The sequence below is a fragment of the Porites lutea genome, chromosome 13, assembly GCF_958299795.1.
Source record: "Porites lutea chromosome 13, jaPorLute2.1, whole genome shotgun sequence".
Lineage (NCBI taxonomy): Eukaryota > Metazoa > Cnidaria > Anthozoa > Scleractinia > Poritidae > Porites > Porites lutea.
The window spans coordinates 6,361,642-6,386,532 of record NC_133213.1 but is presented as its reverse complement, the minus strand read 5'-3'; the positions used below and the strand labels follow the sequence as shown (position 1 = coordinate 6,386,532).

Here is a 24,891-nt window from a genome sequence, read left to right as displayed (position 1 = left end):
GCACCCCCAATGTACCATAAAAACTCCGTGACAGATCGACGTAGAACAGCAAACACAACAACGCAGGATTCAATTTATGTACACCCCATGTGACTTGCTCAAAGCATTAATAAATGGATGTAGAGCATGGCGAGTGATGGGTGGTGGGACGCCATTATCACGACATAATTGTCAGTTCGCCTGGTCAGGGGAAGTGTACATTTGACATAGAAAAGTCCTCGCACATAAGAGACTTCTCGCAGAGCAATAGAAGGGAGAGTACCTCTTTAACTAGTAGTGTTTCATACTGGGACTCGTGAACCTGAAGATATCTCGAATTTGAACCAAAAAACTCAGAAGACAACTGTGAAACCTCATATGCTGAGAGGCGCATGCTAAACACACATACTGGACATTCAGTACGGTGATAATCTCCTAGCGTTTTCACTTCTTTGTTGTTCTAGAGTTACAGTGAAGCATATATTTAACCCTTTAAATACGGAATTTAGGTCATGAAAAAAAAAAACGCATTTTCTTTCCAACATCTCCTTTTTGGATCGGTTTTCCGCCAGTACAGTAGTTAGCATGGAAATGGCTAAAAATGAAATCTTCAGTTATTGTTTGTTTTATTTTTGAAATTGAAATTGTTGGTTATGCTGAGGTCTGTTTATGAATGGTCTGTCTATAGTTTTTATTGTTTTTTTTTTTTACTTTCAGAACGTTTAATGGAGTCACCTGAACCCCCATCCCGCCGTTTTTTAGAGCATGGTAAGTGATTCGCTTCATTATGTGAACGGGCTACTTTTGCTTGAAGATTAATCACTACCAGAGTTTCACGCACTTGGAATTTATTTTGCGCTGACTTGACGAAAGGAAATCGAATCGTGGCGTCCATCACGTGTTCTATTTTTTTATTTGCGTCACGCAAAGTCGAGGTGTGGGCGCTAAGGAAATTAAATATTCAAAAAATAAACAAGAGGGTTGAAAGTGCAAATCAATAAGTGTGTCTGATTTGGAGTACTACACAGGACGGCATTACACTCCTGTTACCCCTTCCTAATTTACCATGTCTTCAAAGGGCAAACTGGCGATATGCGGCTTTTCTAAAACTCTGCATACAGAAAGGTCAAAAGCTGATCTCTTTAGCCTGAATATCGCTTCAGCTTTTATACATACTTCTAAGAGGGATATAGTTGAAAATATCCTATATGATCTCAAGAAAGTCCCTCTGTTCCAACACAAATCTTCGTGCTCGTCTGGCACTGGTCTGCAAACCCCACATCTGCACCACTGGGGAGTGTTTTTAGGTGGGTGAGGTTCTTCTGGTACCTCAGAAGTAGAATTTCTCGCAAAATCGAGGTGATCTCTTCCCTTGCTTAGTAACGTGAGTAATAGTCTTTTTTATTCCTAACTGGAAACATAAGCCTAAAAAAATGCAATTCTCAGGGAGTTAGCTATTTCATAAAGAAAAATACGGACTTCGATCGTCAGAAAATTTGACATAATATTGACGAAAGTGTTTATGGTTCCACTGAACTAACAATACAGAGGGAGAAGAAGGGAACTGTAGAACTGTAAGTGTTAATGGTTGAACCGAAGAAAAAATTGAATAAGAAGAAGAGGAGAATAGGAAACGACCAGGAAATTTTAGGAACTAGTAAAATGCTAAAAAATTGACATCAGGGCTATGAGAAGAACACAGTGCGCTTAGTAACTGAGAGCTATAGTAATGCCTTTTCTCCTTTGACTTTGTCCTAGCCTTCGAGAATGTTCTCCGGAGCGCTCTGGTGGCGGGGCGGGAGAAGGAAGGAGACCTTGCAACTACGTCAATGGAATTTGAGTATCTGTATCGAAAAAGTCGATGCGAAATTCTGATTGGAGGAGATTACATTAGTAATGACGTCATAACCCTTGGCACATGTTTTCGACGTTTGTTTACATTCTCGCTCGTTTGTGCTTCGCGCTGATGGGCGGAAATCTGACAGCTCAGTCGACGGGGAATCGGAGGTGGAATTAAAAGTCCAGGGACGTAGTTGCAAGTTCTCCTTTCTTTTCTCGCCCTGCCACCAAAGCGTCAAGGAGATCGAGCTTGCTTGCAGGCTAACTTTGTTCCTAAATGATATTACTTACTACGTAATATTTAGGACTACGCCACTATGGAAAGGACATAAACACCAAAAACAAACGACCGGGTCTGAATAGGGTTAACACAAGAAAATTAAAGTGTTTTTAGTTACTGACCTTAACTAATTTCTATGCACGTTTTCTTAAATGTCTTTGCTTTTATGAGTTTATTTTATCCTCTTTTGTTCTTTTTTTAGTTTCAGGATATTTTCGTCCATTTTCTTCCGAACAAGGTATTGAACCACTAGGAAATAAAATTTTGAAAGCCTTGCCATGCTAGACTATGCCTCTTATTTATATAAAAAATAAATATGACATCTTCCAAATTTGTCACAATTCATTTTTTTTTTAAATCTTTATTATCATGTGATTTCCTCAGCATGTACTTACTTGCCGGTGTGTTGTAAAATGCAACGTTTTGGGAGATGAATAAAGCTTTTGAGCCATGGCCACATGGTTGAATTATTATTATTTAATCAACAAGCATCCCAGTCCCCACCGCTTTTTACATTGGAATCAACCCTTTTTGGTATTTTAGCAACTTCATGCAGCTTCTGCCAATACAAGTTTGCAAAGTCTCTGCAGTTGTGCTTATAAGACTCCGGGCTTGTTACAGTTTTCAGAAAATAAAGATAACCATTTTGAAAAAAAAAATCTAATTTACAAGCAAGAGGAGGTTTCTTTTAGGGTATTGCTACTATCACCTTTTCTATTATGTTGTCGTTGTAAAGAAACTAGACCTTTTTAGGACTTTTTTCTCTGAAAAACATCACCTTAACTTTTCAGGATTTGGAAAGTAGCTTTAAAAGAACGTGTGACTAGTATCGACCAGTCGAAACTGACCGTAATTCAAGTCTTTTTACGTTTAGAAAGGAGAGACCGTAATATTTGGATAAAAGGAAAGTACCTTGGTGGAGGAAACTTTGGAAAGGTAATAAATATACATGTATATAATTTTAAAGGTATATTTTAGTTTACACTTTGAGTTGAATTACGGGTGTACTTATTTGTGTGTTTCCCATTTTGGGGGTGGGAGAGACTCAGAGTGGACGCTGACTTAAAAATGTAATATCAACCCAATGTGTAGGGTAACCATACTCTCTTTATGGTAGTAGAAACTTTCTTTGTAAAGTCATTGAATGAATACCTTCTTTGCTAACGTTTTTGATACACATACATGTATCTTTAAGAGCGCCACCCCCCTCCCCCCCCCCCAAAAAAAAAAAAACACTTCAAAACGAAACTCCGGCCACTCTTTCGTATCCTAGTATCTTGCTTTCGCAAATGTACATATATTTTTTTAAGTTGAGCTACGAGTCTGTCGGTAGAAAAAAACAATAATTCCTTTAAGAGTCCTCATGACGGGATAATAGCGAATGGTCACCCAACCAGTTCTTAACCCCCCGACCGACAGGGCTTAACTTGAGTGCCACACCGATATTCGGAGGGTTTACGGGACACGTATGTCAAAACTTGAAATTCTTGACTGGCAATCAAAACATGAATAAAATTTTAATGAAACATGTTCAAAAACAAAAGTGTTCATTCATGACAAGAGAACAAGCTAAAAAGCGTGTCTGAAGTTTCTGAAAATCCTGTCAAAAACCCTGTTTTCTTTATGTTTGTTTTTTAAGCCGGCTATCCTTCCATCCATCCATCCATCCAACCAACAATCCAACCATCCATCCATCCATCCATCGCTCCCTTCCTTCCAGAAAAATTGCTTGACGTTTCTGGAAATTTTATCTGCTCCCCATTTCAGTGAATAGTGCACATGTATCTTTCCCTTGGATACCCCATAGGTGTTCAGTTTGACCCATCGTGAGTCTGGAATCAAGGTGGCAATGAAACAAGTTAAAATGGAGCCTCAGTATTCAAAAATGCCAGAGGTTAGTCATTTCACAAAGATTACGATTCTTAATTATTATGTGGTATTATACCTGGCAACAAAAATGTCTCCTCTTAAAATTGCTGTCAAGTATAGTGGCTTGTCAAACTGGAAAATTTATTGTCCCCTAGAACTGACGTCAAACTTTACAGGCATCTTTTAATAGTGGGTCTTGCTAGAAGTAGCCACGACTGAATGATGTCCGTCATTCTGCTGAGACAATAGGCAGATGTAGCAAAGAAAAGGTGACAACGGAGACGACAACGCTCAGATCTCAAAACCGACATGATCAGTCAGGTTCACGCTTTTGTGCGTTCTTCTTATCTGTCATCGCATTCTCTTTGCTAATTCTGTGTATCTTTTTAAGGGTTGGGTCGAAAAACACATTACAGTCGTAATCATGGTAATTCAATGATCAGTTCCAATGACGATGACGACACTTTGATAATTTTGGAAAGATTTCTTCTTGTGACAGGCAAGTGACTCTTACGTGGCATTGGCTTTTAGGAAAGGCGAATGCGGACGTCACTTGATACGCAGTTGTTGGGACTCACAGAGCAGGGATATAGGACAGTTGAGTTATATAATAGCCCACGAAGGATCATCAAAAGAAATGCACTCTTTAGGGTTGTCTTATTCAATAACGGGGTATACTACTATTTCTTTCAGGAGGTTAAGCAACTTCAAAATGAAATTGACAAGTTGAGTAGGCTAAGACATCCGAGAATTGTGCGTTTTCATGGAAGTGAACAAAAGGGAGACGTCATTTATCTTTTTTTGGATTTCATGGCTGGGGTAAGAGTTTTTTAACCCATAGATCGTCGTTTTCACTGTCACGCAACAAAAAAAAAGTAGAAACCGTCCAGTGGAAGAAGCCAAGAAAATGAAATGTTATAAAAGACTAATCTATAAACAATTTTTCTAAGGCTCAGGTCTTTGGGGCCAACAGTTTCTGAGTTATTTGTCAAAACGTTTCAGCGCGCACCTTTGTAGAGCTTTGTATAGAGTCGCCATATTTGTGTACCGTTTTGGTGCAGCAATATGGCCGCCGGAAATCAACAAAAACATCTGGAGTTTACTTTTTCTATAAAAGCTGTTTCTTTTCATTAGATAACTAGCATACGTACGCATAAACATATCTTCTAATACTCGAAATGGTTATACTGCTGAAAATCAAGAGGAGAGACTTTTTCAACGAGACAGCATTCCTATTTTGGTGTCACGCACTGTTAACACTAGAACGTTCAAATTGCTGTATTTTCGAAATGAAACATGCTACGGGAATGGAAGCTTGTACAAAGATTTACTTAGTGTAACTAGGAATTCCTCGCTATTATGACTTTAAATTTGGTGACGCCACTGTGAAAACCATCTACAGGTGTCCATTGGTCTTGATAAGGTTTATTTGCTTGCGCCAAAAGGTAGAGATAAACACTAATGCTCCCTATCATGAGTTATTCATGTTAACAGCAGACAGCTTTTGACTCCGAAGTTGTGCAAATGTGCTCCCGTCATCTGTTACATTAGCCTTAATTTTAGTCTTCAGCCGTCTCCTCTATTCACAAACACCCGACAAAGACGTCTGAATCAACGAGCCGTTAATGCCGTCCGGTGATGTCACTCTTTTCCCGAAAACCACGCGAGTAGTGACATTGATTAGTTGATCGTAGAAACATTCACATAATTATGGGTAATGATGAGAATACATGAACTTTTTCCAGTTTCTGTCTTTGAAACTATGACTTGTTTAGTTAATGTACGGATGAAGAATAAGTATACGGAAAGTCGGTAGGTTTTCAGTTAGAGTCTTTTGGGGTTTTAGGCAGTGCTTTTATTATAGGCCAAGGCAGTCTACTCAACCATGTATCAGGCTAGCAAATTATCAAACTTTCTGTAATTTCCATTGTGTCAAGTGTAATGATTCTATTGGTTTTCTCCCTTTACTTGCATCCTTCGTGAAGGAACAGATAGCTTTTTTGAATTAAAGCAAATTGAAGGAAGTGTCCGGGCAAGTGCGTATTTCGTTCTTGTTACATCAGTGTACCAAGTTTCATCTAAAATCTATGTTACGTTCTTTTACTAGGGAATTACCTTAAATAACGGACGTCCCTTAAAAAGTGAATTCGCGTTCTTTTAATCTTTATCGTGATTATTCGACTCGCTTACTTTGTCACTAAATTGTAGGCCAACATTCCTGAAGTTGAAGTTGTGCAGCGATCCCCCGCGACAAAGAAATGTCAAGTGCTTGGATTACCAAAAAGGAAATCAAAGTGAAAAAAAAAAACTGGAATGTAAACATAGCGAAATCTTACATTTTTGCAGGGTTCTTTACATGACTTCATAAGGCAAAGAGAAAAACTTGATGAATGGTTAACAAGGGTGTTCACTCAGCAAATACTTGAGGGGGTGGATTATCTACACTCCAATGAAATAACTCACCGGGACATTAAAGGTAAGTAAGTATAAGTAAGTAAGTAATAACTTTATTTAACCACGGGATCCTTATCACTAAAAAGTGGCCTTCTAAAGAGCCGTGCACGTTAAACTAAGACTTGAAAATAACAAACATTATTGAAAAATCCTATAATAAATGCCTACTAAGAAAATCTTAGGGACTGTGCAATAATTATCTGGAGGGGGGGTTCTAAGATTAATAGGGGGGGCCTGAACTTAAACAAAAGCGCAGGGTAGGGGGGGTAAGAGGTAATTTCTTAAACATTTGTAGGGGGGGTTAGAAGTTAGACTGAGAGGTCTGATCTCAATCCATGGACTCAAGATAATGTATATTACATGTAAGCTAATCAAAATCAATTTTTGGAATCTTTTAAGAAATATTAATATTAACAGCTTCAAAACCTTGTACTAAAAATGAACAGTTTATCTCAACAATATTAAACATATATTCAAGAACTTGAGTTAAATCCCGAGTTGGTTTTGAACAAGCACTTCCGCTTCCCAACGAAGCATTTACAGGAAAGCAAGTCCCTCATGACTCGGCGCAGAACGAAGCAGAACGCACTAATGCTGCAATTGGAGAAGCTCTTACGACAGGAAGTCCGGTCGCCCCACCCAATGACCCTTTTCATGGGCTTCCTACTGCAGAATTGGAAAGAATGTGCTTGAAAGACATAGAACAACACTGCATTGCCTGGGAGGAAGTAAATACTTGGTCAATGTTCAACCAAATTGCACAGCGCATTCATGACGAATCGGGTCCTGGAAAGAATGACTTCCTGATCTCCCTTGCCAGCTACCATCCGGAAAGTCACATCCTGCTTCATCTCTCGAAGTACCTTCTTTAATGGAGGAAGGCTTCTCCACAGCAACGACACAAAATATGCGGGAACGGAGTTTTTTCAAAGCTTCAAAAGATGAAAGATGCCCATGTGAAGCAAGGACAATACTACCTTGAGTACTTGAAGTTTTCATGTGACCCAACCTGCGATGAATGCGAGGAAGAAGGTTGGACAGGTGGCATTCCCATTACACGATCTCCATTGCCAGCCCTTGATCCGTCCTCGCCAGGAAAGTATCTCTTAGTTGATGAACCTCGTTTGGCTCCAAGCGAGGTTGACAGTATCCTTCCTAGTGTACAAGTGAAGAAGATGTTTGTTGAAAAGAAAGTGACCTCTTCTGATAACCAGGCCATACGGCAAGCATGCTTAAAGCTTAACATCGACGAAAGTTCTTGCAGAAGATATCTTCAGCACCCTGAATTCTTGGCTCTAAAAGCAGACAAAAGAAATCTGGAAAGAAACACCATTCCAGAAGATATTTGTTGGGAGAGCAGAGACGATGTTGAAAGACTGACTAACAAGCAACTTCGGCTCTATCTAAGGCAAGAAGGTCTAATGGTATCTGGAAACAAGGCACAATTAGTTGAGCGAATACTTAAGCATGCAGATGGTTCTGTAGCAAGAACATTTGATGAAGACATCGAAGATGATGATGAAAACATGCCCTCCAGTTCTCATGATGATACCTCAAGTGATTCTGAGGAGGAGTCAACCGAGTATGAAGGTGGTTCATCAGGCGACGATTATGTGGAGCGCAGCTTCCAAGTTTTATTTATTGATGATGCAGACATACCAGAAGTAGTGTAAAGGTAAAGAAGGATGTAGGGAGGATCGGAGGTTGGGGAGGGGGGGTTGAAAGTAATCTCCCCTCTAGACGGGGGTGGACAAGAAGTTATTTTAACTTTAATTCAGGGGGGGTGCAACTTTATTTTAAGGCCTACTTTGCTAATTTTAGACCCCCCCCCCCCCCTCCAGATAATTATTGCACAGTCCCTTAATGTACAATAGCGGAATAAAAACAATTTAAAGTAGTGGCCTGCTTAGCCTCAGCTGACAGACTGTTCCATGTTACTGCGCCCCTATAACGAAAACGTTTCTTTAGGGCCTCGGTGTTCGGTCGCGGAATAAACAGGTTATGTTGCGCACCTCGAAGATTATGCCTGTGAATGGTATTAATGCTGGCGAATTTATCAGACAGGTATTCGGGTACAAGGTTATTTACAGTTTTAAACATTAAAGATTTCAGTTGCTTTGTACGTCTGTCAGCGGGGCTATCCCATTTAAGGGCATGAAGAATCGGGGCAGAGCTGGCATCCCAGCTAGACCCTGTAATTATGCGTGCAGCCCTGTTTTGTAGTTTCTCTAGTTTTTGGCTGAGACCATTACCGATACAGCCCCAGACAGCGCTGCAATAATCGAGATGCGGAAGAATCAATGACTTGTAAATAGTGACAAGGGTACTCTGGGGACATATCGGTCTTAGCCTCCTTAGGACTGCTAGTACTTTTGAAACTTTACCGATGACTTCGGAGATGTGAGCCTTCCTTCAACCTGAACGCCTAGGCATTTGTAACTATTGACTCTTTCAATTGAATGCCCGTCAAGGGATATGTGTGGATCGCTAGGGAGCAAAGAGATTTTTTGCCTCGTGCCTGTAAACAGACATTTAGTCTTGAGGACATTAAGACTTAGACGGTTAGATTCAGATTGCCCAAATCATGAGTCAGGGATGAAAACAACTCATTAGGGTCTTTGCAGGCAAACGTGAGATTAGTGTCATCGGCGTACATTCTCACATCCGATAGAACGTTACAGTTAGGGAGATCATTAATGTATAATAGGAATAGTAGGAGGCCGAGGATTGAACCTTGAGGAGTAGTATAGTAAATGTTGCCATCTCACTCACTCACTTATTTCTAACTCATCTCGCAATATCGCTCCTCTTGTTCACTCATTTCGCAAAAACTCATTCGTTTAACTCACTTCATTCACTTCATTCACTTCATTCAATTCGTTCGATTCGTTCGCTTTCGCTCACTCATCTCACTCATTTTCATTCAGTTCATTCAGTTCATTCAGTTCGTTCAACTCATTCGTATTGCTTCAATCGTTCACAAGTAGTCGCTCACATTGCTCGAAGAGCTAGAAATAAGTGAGTGAGTGAGATGTCAACATTTACTATACTACACAATAATAAAGAAGTGATAAAGATATTGAATCAGAAAAAATAAATTTGATTTAAGAAATAAAAAATAAAAAAAATATAATGGGTTTTAAATCAAAAAACAATCAAACAAGTCAATTAAATATTTGTAAACTATTCAGAGTTCGTGGATTAATATTTGATAGTGAAGAAGATTACCAAATATTAAAAAATATTGATAGTAATATTAAACAAACAGTTATATCAGTGAACGATGGTAGCATTGATTTAAAAGATGTTTTTAATAATGTTAAAACATTTAATGTAGAAGAAAGTTATTTTGATACAAGAGAAGAATTGGATGGTTTGTTTAAAAATGCAACAGAATTATTATGTTACGAAGACACAAGATTTGTTAATGAGTACAAAGTTGGTTGTTGTTTTTTTAATAAGATTAATGTAATAAAATATTTTGATACTGAGAATAATAGTGATGATGATTTCTAAACTTATAACAAATATTATGTTATAAGTTTTTTACTTTATATAATATAATACTATAATAAATAAGTGATAGAGATATTGAATCAGAAAAAAATAAATTTGATTTAAGAAAATAAAAAATAAAAAAATATAATGGGTATTAAATCAAAAAACAATCAAACAAGTCAACCAAATAATTGTTATCGATACGTTTATTGTGGATTAGTATTTGATAGTGCAGAAGATTACCAATTATTTAAAAATATTGATGATAATATTAAACAAACAGTTAAATCAGTGAACGATGGTATAATTGATTTAAAAGATGTTTTTAATGATGTTAAAACAATTAATGTAAGAGAATATTGTCAATCAAGAGAAAAATTGGATATTTTGTTTAAAAATGCAACAGAATTATTATGTTACGAAGGCACAAGATTTGTTAATGAGTACAAAGTTGGTTGTCTTTTTTTTAATAAGATTAATGTAATACCGAGAAAATATCGTTATGATGATTTCTAAACTTCTAACATTTTATGTTAAAAGTTTTTTTTTTTATATATAATATATATAAAATATGTATTGTCGTTTAAATAACGAGTTTGAATGGTTGATGGAAATGTTAAAACAAGGTAATTGTTTTTCAGATTGGGAAGATGTTGCTAAATTTATAGATAGTCATTTACTACATTTACGTTATATGAAAAAACGATTTGGTTATTTATTTTATGATGAGTATAAATATATTAAGAAAGTTAATGGTCGTAATGCTATTTTTGTTAATAAAGAGCATCAATTTGTTTGTCGTAAACCTGAAGAACCAACATTTCATGGAATTGATGAAAACGAACCAAAATTAAGTAAAAAACGGTATCTTAATACTACTATTCCTATGGAAGACAAAGATCGTTATGAGATTAAGTTTTTAGACGAAATAGATAGAGGAGATCCTTTTATTTCATACGAAGATAAGTATCAAAATGAAGAAGTAAAACAAACTAAAAATATTCTTAAAAAGATTAAACTGGTAAAACCTGAAATATTTAACAGTAAAGAATTTTATGAAGTGTTATATTCAGAAGAGTTTGATAACATCGAACTTGAGAAAGACCCTAAAAAGATTTATGAACAAGTAAAGAAATATATATAATAATATGGAGGAAAATTGTAGAAATCAACTTTACCTTGAAGAAGGATTTGTACGAAAAATAAATAGAAAAAAAATTTGTGGTTATCTTAAAAAATTAGAAAAAAATGGGGATGATTATAAAATTAAACATATAAAAAAGATGTATAAAATTTATAATATTTTTTATCAAATAAAAAGTTTAATATATAGTAAAGATACTTTTGAATATACTGATAAAGATTTATCTATAGATGATTTTTCTAATTTTTTGACATATGTTATTGATTGTATAAAAGCTGATATTATTAAATTTATTGATATGGTACAAGATAATGATTTTAATAATGATGAATTATTACTAGAAAATTTAGATGAAAATAAGAAAAAATTTAGTATTTATCTAAAATTCAAACACTTTATGTAAAGTAGTAATTAATATAATCAAATAATAAAAAAAATGGAACCAAGATCTAGAGAAACTACTCCTACAAAAGAGGATTTGGATTTTATAGTTGATAAGGATCCAGATTACATTTTACCACAAAGATACGTTCTTGAAGGACCAGATTTTAAGAGATTAACTAAAGATGCTAAAAAACTCGGTGCTGAATCACTTGATTATTCAACTCGTAAAAATAACAAATACATGGTTAAACTTCCAGGTGGAAAGAAAGTTCACTTTGGGTCACCTAAATATTCAGACTTTACTATTCACAAGGATAAAGAGAGAAGAGATAAATATTTGTCTCGTGCTATGAAGATTAAAAATAAAAAGGGAGAATTAACCTATACTAATCCAGAATCGAGTAACTTCTGGTCTGTTAATTTACTTTGGCCTAGAAAATAAATTTGAAATATTATGCTTAAAGAAATAAAATTTTAATATAAAATGGTTCTCATATTGGAAAATAATAAAAAGTTTTATACTCATCCTATTTATGAAAAATATGCAGCAAATAAATATGGTGAAATTATGAATGTTAGAATAAGAAAACCTATGTTAGGAAATATTAATAATAATGGTTATTTAAGATTTTGTATATCTGTGTCAAAAAATAAAGTAAAAAATTATCTTATACATCGATTTATTTATGAGTGTTTTTATGGGATGATAGAAAGTGATAAATACATTAATCATATTAATTTTAATAGAAAAGACAATAGGTTGAAAAATTTGGAAGTAGTTACAAGAAGTGAAAATAATAAAAAATCAACAATTAATAGAGATTATAGTTTTGTTAAGGATAATCATAAAAATAGAAAAAAAGTTAAGGCAATTAATTTGTTATCAAATGAAGAAGTTATTTACAATAGTTTATACTCAGTTAACAAATTATTAGGTATTAATGCAGGTCATGTTAAAATGATTTGTGAGGAGAAGTATATATATTGTAAATCAGCTACTTCAAAAAAAGACGGTCAAAAATACACGTTTGAATATTTAAATGAGGCTTAAGGATTATCTAAATATTAATAAAATGCAGTTGACAACTTACGAAAATATTACCCAAGACAATATTATCTTTAATAATAGCAAAGAGTACAAAGTAAAAGATAGCAAAATCAAATATAAACGTATTCCAATTGAAATCAAATATCCAAATAAGAAAAAAGGTCCACTTGTAATAGAAACTCCAGTTCTTTTCTCTTTTGGAGTAAATGAAAAGAAAAACCAAGATACCAAAAAGTTAGTAGGTTACTCAATACCAGTATGTCTTTGGTCTAAGGATAGTGAACCTAGTACTAAAGAAAAAGAATTTTTTGATGTTATTAATAATATAACAACTGCATCACAACAATATTTAGAAAATGAATATGGTCCTGATATGGCATCAAGTTTATCTTCACCACTTTACCATAAACAAATAGAATACACAGACAATAAAGGAAAAAAGAAAACAAAAGTTGATGAATCATCAGCTCCAGTTCTTTACGCAAAACTTATTTACTCAGAAAAAACAAAAAAAATTTTATCTTTGTTTAAGGGAAAGGGAGGTCGTGATCTAAATCCTTTTAAATATCTTAATCAATACTGTAATGTTAAATTGGCTCTAATAATTGAAGGAATATTCATAAGTAAAACTGTAACATCTTTACAAATAAAAATACATGAGTGTTATGTTAAACCACTCAAACCTAGAGAGTCTTTACTAGCATTTGAAGAGGAAGAAGAAGAGAGTGATGGTGATTACACAAAAGATGGTCTTGAAGCATTACTTGAAAAAGATAATGATGAAGAGTAATAATAGTATTTATTTTTAATACATTATTTTGTATTAAAAATCAACCAAATCTTTTAAACTTACCCATGAGTTAAATTTATCAGGATAACCACTCCATTTTACTAATGCCATTTTTTTCTTATTATCTCGTCTGATAATCTTTTCTATTCTATATGTTTGCTGTTTTGCTTTTTGTAATTCTTGCTCGTAAAAAGAACCTTTAATCTCTTCACCCATCAAATCAACAATACTATACGTAATAGGTTTTGTTGGAAGAACTTTATCAATTACAAATATCTCCTCTGTCCAGTTTGGTGTATAACCTTTATCAAATACTCGCCTTTTATACTTAGAAATTCTAACATGATCACCAATTGCAAACTTTGGTATACTAGTTTTCAAGTAAATCAAATCACCGTACAAATTAGACCAAACTTTACGCTCATTCTTCTTTTTACTTGCTTTAACAGGAGTCATTTTTATACTAGAATGAATAGTATTATTGTAATCATCAACTAGTTTATCTATCTTATCCCAGTAAACAGTATTGTTATTCACAGTAAACATCTTCCACATTCTGTTTTTCATTGTTTTATTCCATCTCTCAACAACACTTGATTTCTCTTCATTTTCAGTGTGATACAACTTGATTCTATTTCTTTGAAGAAAATCTTTAAACGTTTTACTTATAAACTCAGAACCTTTATCTGTCCATAACATTTGAGGTTTACGTTTAGTTTTAAACACAATATCAAATGCTTTACTTACAGTTTCAGTTTTTTTATCTTTCAAAGCTATAATCCATCCATACTTACTAAACACATCAATAACCATTAACAAATATTTAATCCCTTTATTCCACTTACTAAACTTTTGCATTTCAACTAAATCAGCAGCCCAGATTTCATCAATTCCGTTTGAGACTACTGATCTCTTTTGAAAGTTTCGTGTGATTGGTTTGTGAAGTTCGTCAGCTAATTGTTGAGACCAATCACTACTCAACGCTGAATCGAGTTTAAACCAAGTCCAAGTTTTTGTTTTGTATTAATCAAGAATCTAGCAGTTGAACCCCACTTTGGCATTTCACCATATGGTAAGTCGTCTAATGATTTTACCATCTCTTTATCACAATCACCTTTGCTTCTACCCATGTCGTAACAAATATCGTGATAAGCTGCTATTTCATCAACTTTGTTATAAGGTTTAACTTTCCAATCTGTCACTTTTCCAGTTTCAGGATCATAGCTTAATTGTTTTTCTAGAGGATTGTATGGACCCATATACTTATATTTTCCAGGAGTCCATCCTGCTTTTGGTTTTGGAAGTTTTCCAATCAATTTGTGAACATCAAATCCTTTTCCAGATCTACCATCTAATTCTAGTCGATCGGTTTTATACTTTTTATTCGGTCTAACTTTTGTTGACAGTTGATCCATTGCTGTTCCAACAGAATCTTGAATAAATGGTGTAAGTTTATTTATTCCGTAGTTTACAGCTTTTTTTTGAACGTTTTTATTTCTCATTAACTCACTTGCTCCATATTTACCCATTTCAACAGCTTTTTTACCCATCCAAGGTAAACCAAAATGTACAAATCCATCAACTGCTGTACCAACAACAGTATCAAAGACGCCCGCCCCTTCAGACGGGCTTACTAGTTTTTTGACCTCTTTTTTGTTTTTCTCTTTTTACCACTTTCAGTTTGAGAAGCTGTTCCAGTTTTGACGTATCTAACTTTTTTAATTCCACAAACTGCACATCTACAAAAGAATTGAGTTCTACCTCTTTTATCTTGTTGGTAACCACTTGGTTCTGTGCAAGGAGTTACTCTTTTATCTTTAATGCAATATGATTCTTTCATTTAATATATGCTTAGATAAAATATGTCTATTAGATCTAATTTTATTAAAAGTGAGCTTGAAAAGATACATAGTAACCTTAATATGAGTTATGAATATGCTGATTTTTCTAGATTGGAAAATGATACTAAATTTATAAAAATATTTGAGTTGCTTATGGAAATAAGTGAGAAAGCAAATACTCTCAACAAAGTTGTAAAAGGTAATTATCTGTTTATATAATAAATGGAGGCTAAATTCTTTTCTGAGATTGAGAAAAATATTGATGTTAAAACAATCAAGGATTTTGAAAAAGAAGTGCGAACAAAAATATATAATGAGATGGAGAGTCTTAGAAAGAAAAATGATGATCTTTCCAGAGTGTTAATGGTTAGTGAATGTGAGATGTGGAAAAAAATTAGAAATGAGGAATATTCATGGTTGAGTATAAATAGTGATAAAAAGAAGAAACTTTATAGACTTATTGATATTTACTCAAATTTTGTTGAAATAGTTGATAGTGTTAGAGATTTAAACACAAAAGTTGAGAAGGTTAAGAGGTTAAAAAATAAACCAGTTGATAGTGATTAAAAAAAATATAATATTTATTAAATATTATATTATTTTATATTATTTTATATTATTTTATATTATTTTATATTTATCCTCCAAAGTATGCTTTTATAAAATCACTATTGTCATCATCAAAATGAGGGTTATGTATTACATCTAAAATACTATTACCTCTCTGTCTCTCAAATAAGTAGTATAAACACCAATATCCGCAAAGTACAGTATTGCGATTTTGTATTTCATCCATTGAGTAAACTATTTGTTTTCCAGAAGTATTAAAATATCTTAATGCTTCATTTGGCATTATTAGTCCAAATGGATCAAAATACTCTACTAAATTGTCTATATTTCTATAACAAACCCAATGTGTTCCAGGACCTGTAATATCATCTAGATTAATTATTCCACATTCTTTTCTAATATTTTTTGGTAGTCTATCACGACTATATATTCCTCTGAAATGATTAATACCAAGTCTTTTTATCCATTTCATGAGGTCAAAGTTGGATAGTGGTTTAATTACAAAATGGTACCTAGAATGGGAATTGAGTTGAATGGGCTGTTTTTTCCTAGTAGTAGTCCTGTACCCTTGGATTTGGGCTTTTTTTTTTTTAACTCCCATTCCTATTGGGTTTGACCAATTACCAATAAAAGGTGGTGAGTGATAAGGATAACCTTCACCATAAGTAGATGGAGGAGGTGGAACGTAAACATTTGATGTATTGGATGAATTACTTCTATCTACTTGTAGTCCAGAACCAAACATCTTAGATACTAAACTAATTGCCATTGGTATACCAATAGAAGCAAGTGTTCCAAGAAATCCTCCTTCTATTTGTTTACGAGTTGGTTTAATAATTAATCGTCCACCTGTTTGATGTGCTTTGTTAATTTGGTTTATTTGTGATTGTGTAAATTCTCTTACAATAGGTGGTAGCATTGGGAAAAATTTATGGGGGATTGTTATTCCTTTTCCAAAAATTTTATTTAATCCAATTTCTCCAAGTGCAGTGGCAGCACCAGTAGCCAATGAAGGAACAACTTTTGATACTCCTTTTATTGCGTAAGGCAATACTTTTGCTCCAAGAGATGCGAGTGATGAAAATAAGTTTCCACCATGTTTTACAGAACGTCTAATCTGTGTTTTACTTATCATTATATCCGATCCAGTACCATTTGCAATAGATTTTTTTATTTTAGAAATTTGTCTTTTTGTTAGCATTAACTCATCAGAACCTCGAAGATGTCCATGTTTTAACCGAAGAGTTAGTGGTGATTTATTTAATATTGCAGAAGCCAATTTTGACTTTTGCCCATCTGTAAGTTTTACACTGTATTCAATATAAGTTGTCATTTTTATTATAATATTTATATTATTTTGTTTTGGTGGTTTTATGTACCTGCTGTAATATAAATATCAAATGATTACACATAATTCTAAAACGCTTGAATAAATTGTTGTGTAATTATAACAACTTGTGTAAAATTCTGTGTAATTATAACAGCTTGTGTAAAATTCTGTGTAATCATATGCGGTGTAGCTAAGGGAGGGGTTATGCTCTTAACAATAGTTTTCCATTTTGTTGTGTTATTTCAGCTTCAGTTTCGTGAAGTACCAGAGCATAAACATTGTAGTTAGCTGCAGTTGTTCCAGATAACTCATAATGAAATGCAAGTTTTGTTACCCCATCTTTTATGTCTAGTTTTTGCTTGGTTAAGTCAAAATATACAAACGGACATATATCTTCAAAAGTAGATCTAGTAAGAAGTGTACCTCCTTGAAAATCATTGTTAGCATAAACATACTTCATAACATCTCTAAAAACTCTTGAAGGAACTGTTGAAGGTTTGTAGTGAATATCAGGATATTCATTTCCATTTCCTACCTCAAGATAACACCTGTCAAGAGTCCTTGGATCTGTAGAAACACTGAAAGTATTATACAAAAATGGATTTGCTGTTTGTGTATCTATATTTGGTGTGTTAATTATAAAAACAAATACATGTCGTGGTTTTGATATACCATTTGTAATTCTAAAATTACCAGTTCTTTGATTTCCAGCAATGTTTCTCTCAACAACCTCTTTTAGATAGGTCCATTTATATGGTTTAAGATAGTTTTCCATAAATAATTTACTTCCTTCTGCATTGAATACCAGCCTAGGTACAAAAAGTTGAAGACGAGTAACTACTACTCTACATCGATTTCCTCCAGCCCTCCAAATAAGATTATCATCTTTTTCGATCTCAAAATTTATTTCGATTTTAGTGTTAGGAAGAAGTTTATCTTCAAGCGCCTCAAAAAATGAATACCTATTAAGAGGAATTTCACAGCGCACTGTGGATGATGTTCCAAGTAAAGCTTTACGCTTTGCAAATCCTTTATTATAAGATGATGGGGTGTTATCTAACATAAAACCTGCTTCATCAGCACCACCAGCAGCATTTTGACGATGAGTAACTTGTCTTTTAATAAATCTATTTTTATTAGCAGTTGTTGATGTATCAAGATAATAAAATTCATTTGTTGCAACTGATTCAGCGTAAGTTTTGTTATACTCAAGTAAATTTTTTATATTTACACTATGATTAGCATAATTACACTGGTATAGTTCTTTTCCATTTGCTAATACTGATAATCTTGAAATAAAACTATTTGCTCCATTTACAATTCCCATTTGATCATCTCTATATGCTATATACTGAGCGTTTCTATTAGCTGTAAGACTGTCATCATCTACATTAGCTCCAATAACAAAATTAGTTCCATCACGTTGTTGAACTTTAAAATCTATTGCTATTCTAGCATTATACCAATCAAATGGTGTTACTTCACCTGAATTGTCAGTGATAAATTTAAGGTTATTTCTATCTTGATCAGTGTTGTTTGCTGGAGCTGTATTAATAGCTTGTTCCAGATCAAAAACAACATCTTCATATCTCTCTAGATAGTTTGGATTTCTAAAAGACTTCATTTTATTTTAATAATTATATAATTTTTTTCTTAGTTTAATGATCCTCCACTAAGAATGGAATTCAATCTTTTATTTATTTCTTGTTGACTCATTTTTCTTGTTGGTAAACTTTTAACATTTTTATTAAAAGTAACTTTTTTTTTTGCAGGGGTTTTTTTGGTGGATTTTACCTTTTCTTTGGATAACATTTGCACTATTTTATCACCAGCCTTTTTACCAGAATATTCACCAGTTTTTGTTGCAGTCATTTTTAGTAATTTATCACCACTTTTTTGAGCACTTTTTTTAGCAGTTTTTTTCATTGTCTTTCCAAATATTTTTTTACCAACCGATTTAAACCCATCCATCATTCCTTCTCCATAAATATGTTGTCTTGTATATTTACCCAATTTAGGGTCAAGTTTCATTTTAAACTCTGATTGACGCATCATTTTATTTTAATAGTTATATAAATATGAAGTATTACATCGAGTGAAGAAGTAAAGTCATATACCAATCTATACCATTAAAATTTACTGGTCTTCCAACTGAGTCTGTAACAAATATTCTCATTTCATCAATTTTAAACGCAGAAACGTCACAATACAATGGTCTTTTAGGTTCGAAAGTAAATGGAAAAGATCTTGTTAAATTATCAGTTGGTATTACAGCAATGGTATTTGTATTTATTCCATTTACAATACTATTAGTTATTGCGGTTGTGTTTATATTTAACACATCAATAGAATTTGTTATATTTGGTAGTTTTGTTCCATACTCTGTTTTTGTAATAAGTTTTTTTTCAAATCCAATCAAGTCTCCAAATTCTGTTCCTCTTAGATCTAATTGATAATCACCCTCAATTGATACTAACACTCGATAGGTGGATAGTATAAATGTTATATTAATTGAATAAGTTTTATTTCCACTTGAACCTGATGAGTGAGATTTTTGATCCATATACTGATGAATGTAATCATTAATATCTGAGTAGGAATACATTCCATCTGTAAAAGTAATTGTTTGCCAAGTGGATCCATCGTGAGTATATTTAATCTTATTATTTTTATAATCACTTCTAATGTTGTACCAAGAGTAAGTCATGGACAACCTATCAAGAGCAAGTTGATGTTTTTTTTCAGGGTCAAGTTTCAAAGATGGATTAAACTTAATAGTAAAATCACCGGGTCTGCTTGTTCCTCTTTTTTCCCTATTTATTGAAGAAATATGAATAGCTCGTTCTTCCATTTATCTAATTGTTATATAAGTTTTTAGTAAATCATTCAGTTGTTTTTTTGTAATTACTTTCATTTGATTTAGAAGATGTGCTATTTTAGAAAACTCAGGTATCACACCATTATTCCCAGCTAGAATTGATCCACCGAGTAATTCAAGTCTGTCTAGAAGTTGATGTGGGTTGTTAAAGTAAATCATTCCAGAGCCAGTTTTTAATTTGTAAGACCTAAGATTAGTTATATTTTTATAATATGTGCTTATTGTGTTAAAAGTTTTTATGTTAATAATAGTTTCTTTTCGTGGATTTTCACATTTTGGTTTAGCTAAATAATAACCTTCTTTGTTTTGATAAATAATAGCAGTGTTTTTTATCATATCTTGAAGATCATTCATATCATTAACAAGAGTATTAATTGTTTTATCAATATTTTCAATATCATCGTTTAAATATGAAGAAGGTAGATTATCATAACCATTTTTTTTTAGTATATCTAGTCTTTCAGTATTCATTAAATATTTATCCATATCTTCAGTTGTAAATTTTGCTATTTGTGGTTTTACACCTTCTTTACCTTCTTTACCTTTTGCACCTTTTGCACTTGCTTCACCACTTGCTTCACCACTTGCTTCACCACTTGCTTCACCACTTGCTTCACCACTTGCTTCACCAGTTGAAACAGGTGAATAAATTAAATTTTCTAATCCTTGAGTAAGAGCAAGTTTGTTTTGATTAAGTCCTTCAGTTATAGCCATCCTGTTTTGATTAAGTCCTTGTGTAAGAGCAAGTTGATTAGCTTGAAGTTGTGCTATAGTTGCGTTTTGCTGCTCATCAATACTTTTTTTAACACTCTCTTGAGACTCAATAAGTGGTTTAAATGTTTCTTTAAAACCCTCTCTCATATCTTGTTTTTGCCATTTTGTTTCTTTTATGATATCTCTCACCTGTTGAGTTAAAGCGTCAGCTTCAATTTTATTTCTTGCAAGTTTTTTATACTCTTCAATATCCATTTTATATATTAAATATATAACTATTATATAAAAATGGAAATACCAAACTATGATAGTTTAGACGACTCAGATAAAAAATATAAACAGTTATTTCCTTACATGCCATCAGATACTTTTAGAATGTTAATCTGTGGAAACAGTGGAAGTGGTAAAACTAATTTGCTTTATCATATGTTAATTAAACCACTTTTGTATTATGATGAAATTTATCTTTACGCACGTAATCTAGAACAGGATAAGTATCAAAAGTTAATTCAAAAAATGAGAGAATTAAGTCATAAAATGGGATATGAAATACTAAATGTAAGTAATGATGAAATAACTCCAGTTACAGAAATGGAGTATGAGGATAATCAAAAACTTGTAATATTTGATGATTACGTTTGTGATAAAAATCAAAGAGAACTTATTGATTATTTCATCCAAGGTCGTCATAAGAATTGTTCTGTAATATACCTAAGTCAATCATTTTACAAAACTCCAAAGGATATTAGATTAAATTGTTCTCACTACTGTCTGTACGAATTTCCATCATCGAGAGAAGCAAACAGGATATCATCAGAATTAGGAGTTGATAAAGAAACATATAGAACAGCAACAAAAAAACCATTTACATTTTTGTACATTGATAAGCCTAAAAAACGTATTGCTAAAAACTTTACTAGTAGTCTATCACCTCTACCTTAAAAGAAAAATATAATCATTAGATAAAAAATGGGAATATTTAACGAACAAAAAGATAACTCATTTGCTAAAGGAATTCAAGGAGCACCAGGAGTTGGATTTAATCTTACTTCTGATGGTGATTATGATATGGTAAATAAAAAAATAAGAAATGTTGGTACACCAACTGTTAATACTGATGCTGCTACAAAGAAGTATGTTGATGATAATTCTAGCGGGGCACCCAAAACATCAAGATTAACAGTTGATTCAAACATTGATATGAAAGATCGCTTTCGTATTTTAAACCTTAAACATCCAAATGATGCAGATGAGCCAGCAACAAAACAATATGCAGACAGTAATTTTCTTAACAGAGATGGATCAAGAACAATGATTGGCAATTTAAGCATGAATAATAATAAAATAACTAATGTTGGTAAACCAACAGATAATAATGACGCAGCAAACAAAAAGTATGTGGATGATAAACCCACCTCGACATCAAAGCTAACAATTGATTCAAACATTGATATGAAAAATACATACCGAATTACAAATCTAAGCACACCACTGGATGGAAAAGAACCTCCTACAAAAGAATATGTGGACAATACATTTCTTGATAGAGATGGATCTTATCCAATGAAAGGTAATCTTAACATGGATAATCATAGAATTTTAAACCTACCAATTCCAATGGGTCCTAAACAACCAACACCATTAGCCTTTACAGATATAAAGTATCTACATGTTGGTGGAACAAATAAAATGTTAAACTCACTTAATATGAATAATAAACCTATAATTGGTCTAAGACCACCGTTTAACGATACAGATGCTGCAACCAAAAAGTATGTGGATGATAAAGGATTTACAACAGGTTACTTTAAAAAAGATGGAACGGATTATATGAGAGGAAACTTAAATATGAATAATAAAAAAATTATTAGTTTAAGTAATCCAACCCAAGACAATGATGCTGTAAATAAAGATTACGCTGACAAACTAATTCATCACACTGCAGTTCAACCAAGTCATTACAATGACCAATTTACTTTTCTTATGTCTAATGCAGCACAATGGACTGATGAAATAGATAGTGGAACTAGTTTTGTTATATCAAAAATAGCAGACTTACCTCCTTCAAAAGGTAATTTTCATAACTATAACCACAAAGTAATTTATGTAAAAATAAACAAAAATTCTCAAGGTGGATATAAGTACAAAATGTCAGTTAACTTTTACAGATTAACCGCTAATGTTGATTACACACTATGTTTGGAAATACTAAACACTGACTATCAACTTTGGCATAAATCTCAAATAAGTGTAGACAAAGGAACTTCATCAGGATTATCAATTGAAAATGTAAGTGTAAAAAAACTTAGTCATAGATATACAGATGCAACAAATCAAACACAATATATGTATTACCATAGAATAATAGTTAATTTTAAAAAGTTGTAAACTGGTAATAGGTTCTTTCTTCATTTTCTGGTTAATATACCACAAGAAGGAACTGATCTATCTGTTTATCCAAGACAGTTTTCAGGAGTTTATTTTATTACCTATGGGATCGTGGGTAAAGTAAGCAATATCGACCCAGATAAAGTTTATGACTATCACACAGCATTTGATATCAAACCATCAGAAGTTACATTCAATGTTGACATAAATGCAAATAATAAAAAAATATTAAACATTGATCTTGATAAAAATAATAATAATAGTGCAGCAACAGTTGGAATGGTAAATGAAATTAATACAGCAACAGTTGGAATTGTAAATAAAAATTTACCTTTTATAAAAAATTATGTTTATAGAAAATATTTTGAACATTTTTTTGACTTTAGCGATTCAAACAATTATGTTCTAAATAAAAGTTCAATTGGTGTTGTGTTTAATGCTTTGTCCTCTATTACAGGAAATTCTGCACAAAATATTACATTTCCAAGTAAAACAATGGATAACATAAAAGAAACTGGATTAAGAATAAATAATTATAAGATTTCTTTTAAACCACCAATTAAAAATACAAGTTACACTTTATGTATTGTTTTTTCTCATTTTAGAAGAAATAATTTTAGTATAAAGAAATATGATGTGTCTAATGCAAATTCAAAACAACAACTTTTATTTTTATACTATTTATCTATAACTAATTATCTAAACATAAGTATTGGTAATGTAAATAAAAATTTAGCAATACCATCTAGTTTTAGTGGAAAAAAAATAGTTTTATGGTTAACAGAAAGTATTAATGATAATATTACAAAAGTTAATATAAGTAACTATTCCGCAGACTTAGACGCTAATATTGTAAGAACTTCAGCTAACCTTGAATTTGAATTTTTATGTAAAGATTCAGTGATAGAAAAATTTATGTACTCTCCAAACTTTTACGACATTGACTCTTCAGTACATCATCATATATTACTACAAGAAAAGATAAACGGAAATTATGTATTATAGTTTAACCTAAGATTATATACATAAAATAATAAAATGAAGGATATTTTTGATTTTAATCACATAGACCCATCTCTATCAAAATCAGATATTAAAACACTAAAAGATTTTTACAGTTACTACCATAAAAAATATTGGTGTTTTAAGAGATCTTATAAAAGTTATAAATTTCTTGATAATTGTTTTACAATCTCTGGAATATGTTTGGTAGCAATAGGAACTATTACTGGGGGAATTACACTTAATCCTGTTATTCTCGGAGTTGTAAATGGTGCTGGTGTTATTATGACTGGAGTTGGAAAAAAACAAAATTATAAGAGGAAAATTGAGATGACAAAAATTGCATACACTACTTATGAAAAAGTTCTTGTTGAACTTCGAGCTGTACTTAGAGGAGATGATTGGGATAAACAAAAATTCGTAGATAGAATGAAACTAATAGATGATATGATAATTGATCAATCTCCTGAACCAGATAGATTTGAGATTAAATATAATAATAAATTTAATATATGTGATTAATAAAATGATAAAAACAATAGTTCATTACGTTAACTTTTACTACCCCCCTCCTTTCAAAAATACTATTTATTCAGAAGATGAGATAAAATCAGCATTAATATATAGATTTTTATATGAGACTACTTTTAAAAAAAATATTTCATTAGAAAAAATTATCTATAAGTTAGAAGGTTTACCTATTAATACTGAAAGTAAAATATTACGTAATCATTTAATATTCCATAGAGCTTTTAAATCTTTCTATAATCTTTACAATCGAGGTAGAGGATGTGTATACGTATTTGATTCACCGTTTAAAAGTGAAGTACTTGGTTATCTAACTGGAATAATATACTGGATTTTTCATAAAGGAATAATATAA

The 24,891-nt window shown here is 32.5% G+C and overlaps 1 protein-coding gene across 1 annotated transcript in view; it reads left to right on the top strand.

Moving 5' to 3' along the window:
* Positions 1–2,027: 2,027 nt before the first annotated feature.
* Positions 2,028–24,891, top strand: part of LOC140923665 (mitogen-activated protein kinase kinase kinase 3-like) — a 34,556-nt gene continuing 11,692 nt past the window's right edge. The window contains exons 1-5 of the mRNA XM_073373740.1: positions 2,028–2,336; positions 2,973–3,034; positions 3,906–3,992; positions 4,661–4,786; positions 6,314–6,443. Of these exons, the coding sequence (XP_073229841.1) occupies positions 3,948–3,992; positions 4,661–4,786; positions 6,314–6,443 (301 nt within the window). The 5' untranslated portion in view covers positions 2,028–2,336; positions 2,973–3,034; positions 3,906–3,947. The remainder of the gene's footprint in view (positions 2,337–2,972; positions 3,035–3,905; positions 3,993–4,660; positions 4,787–6,313; positions 6,444–24,891) is intronic.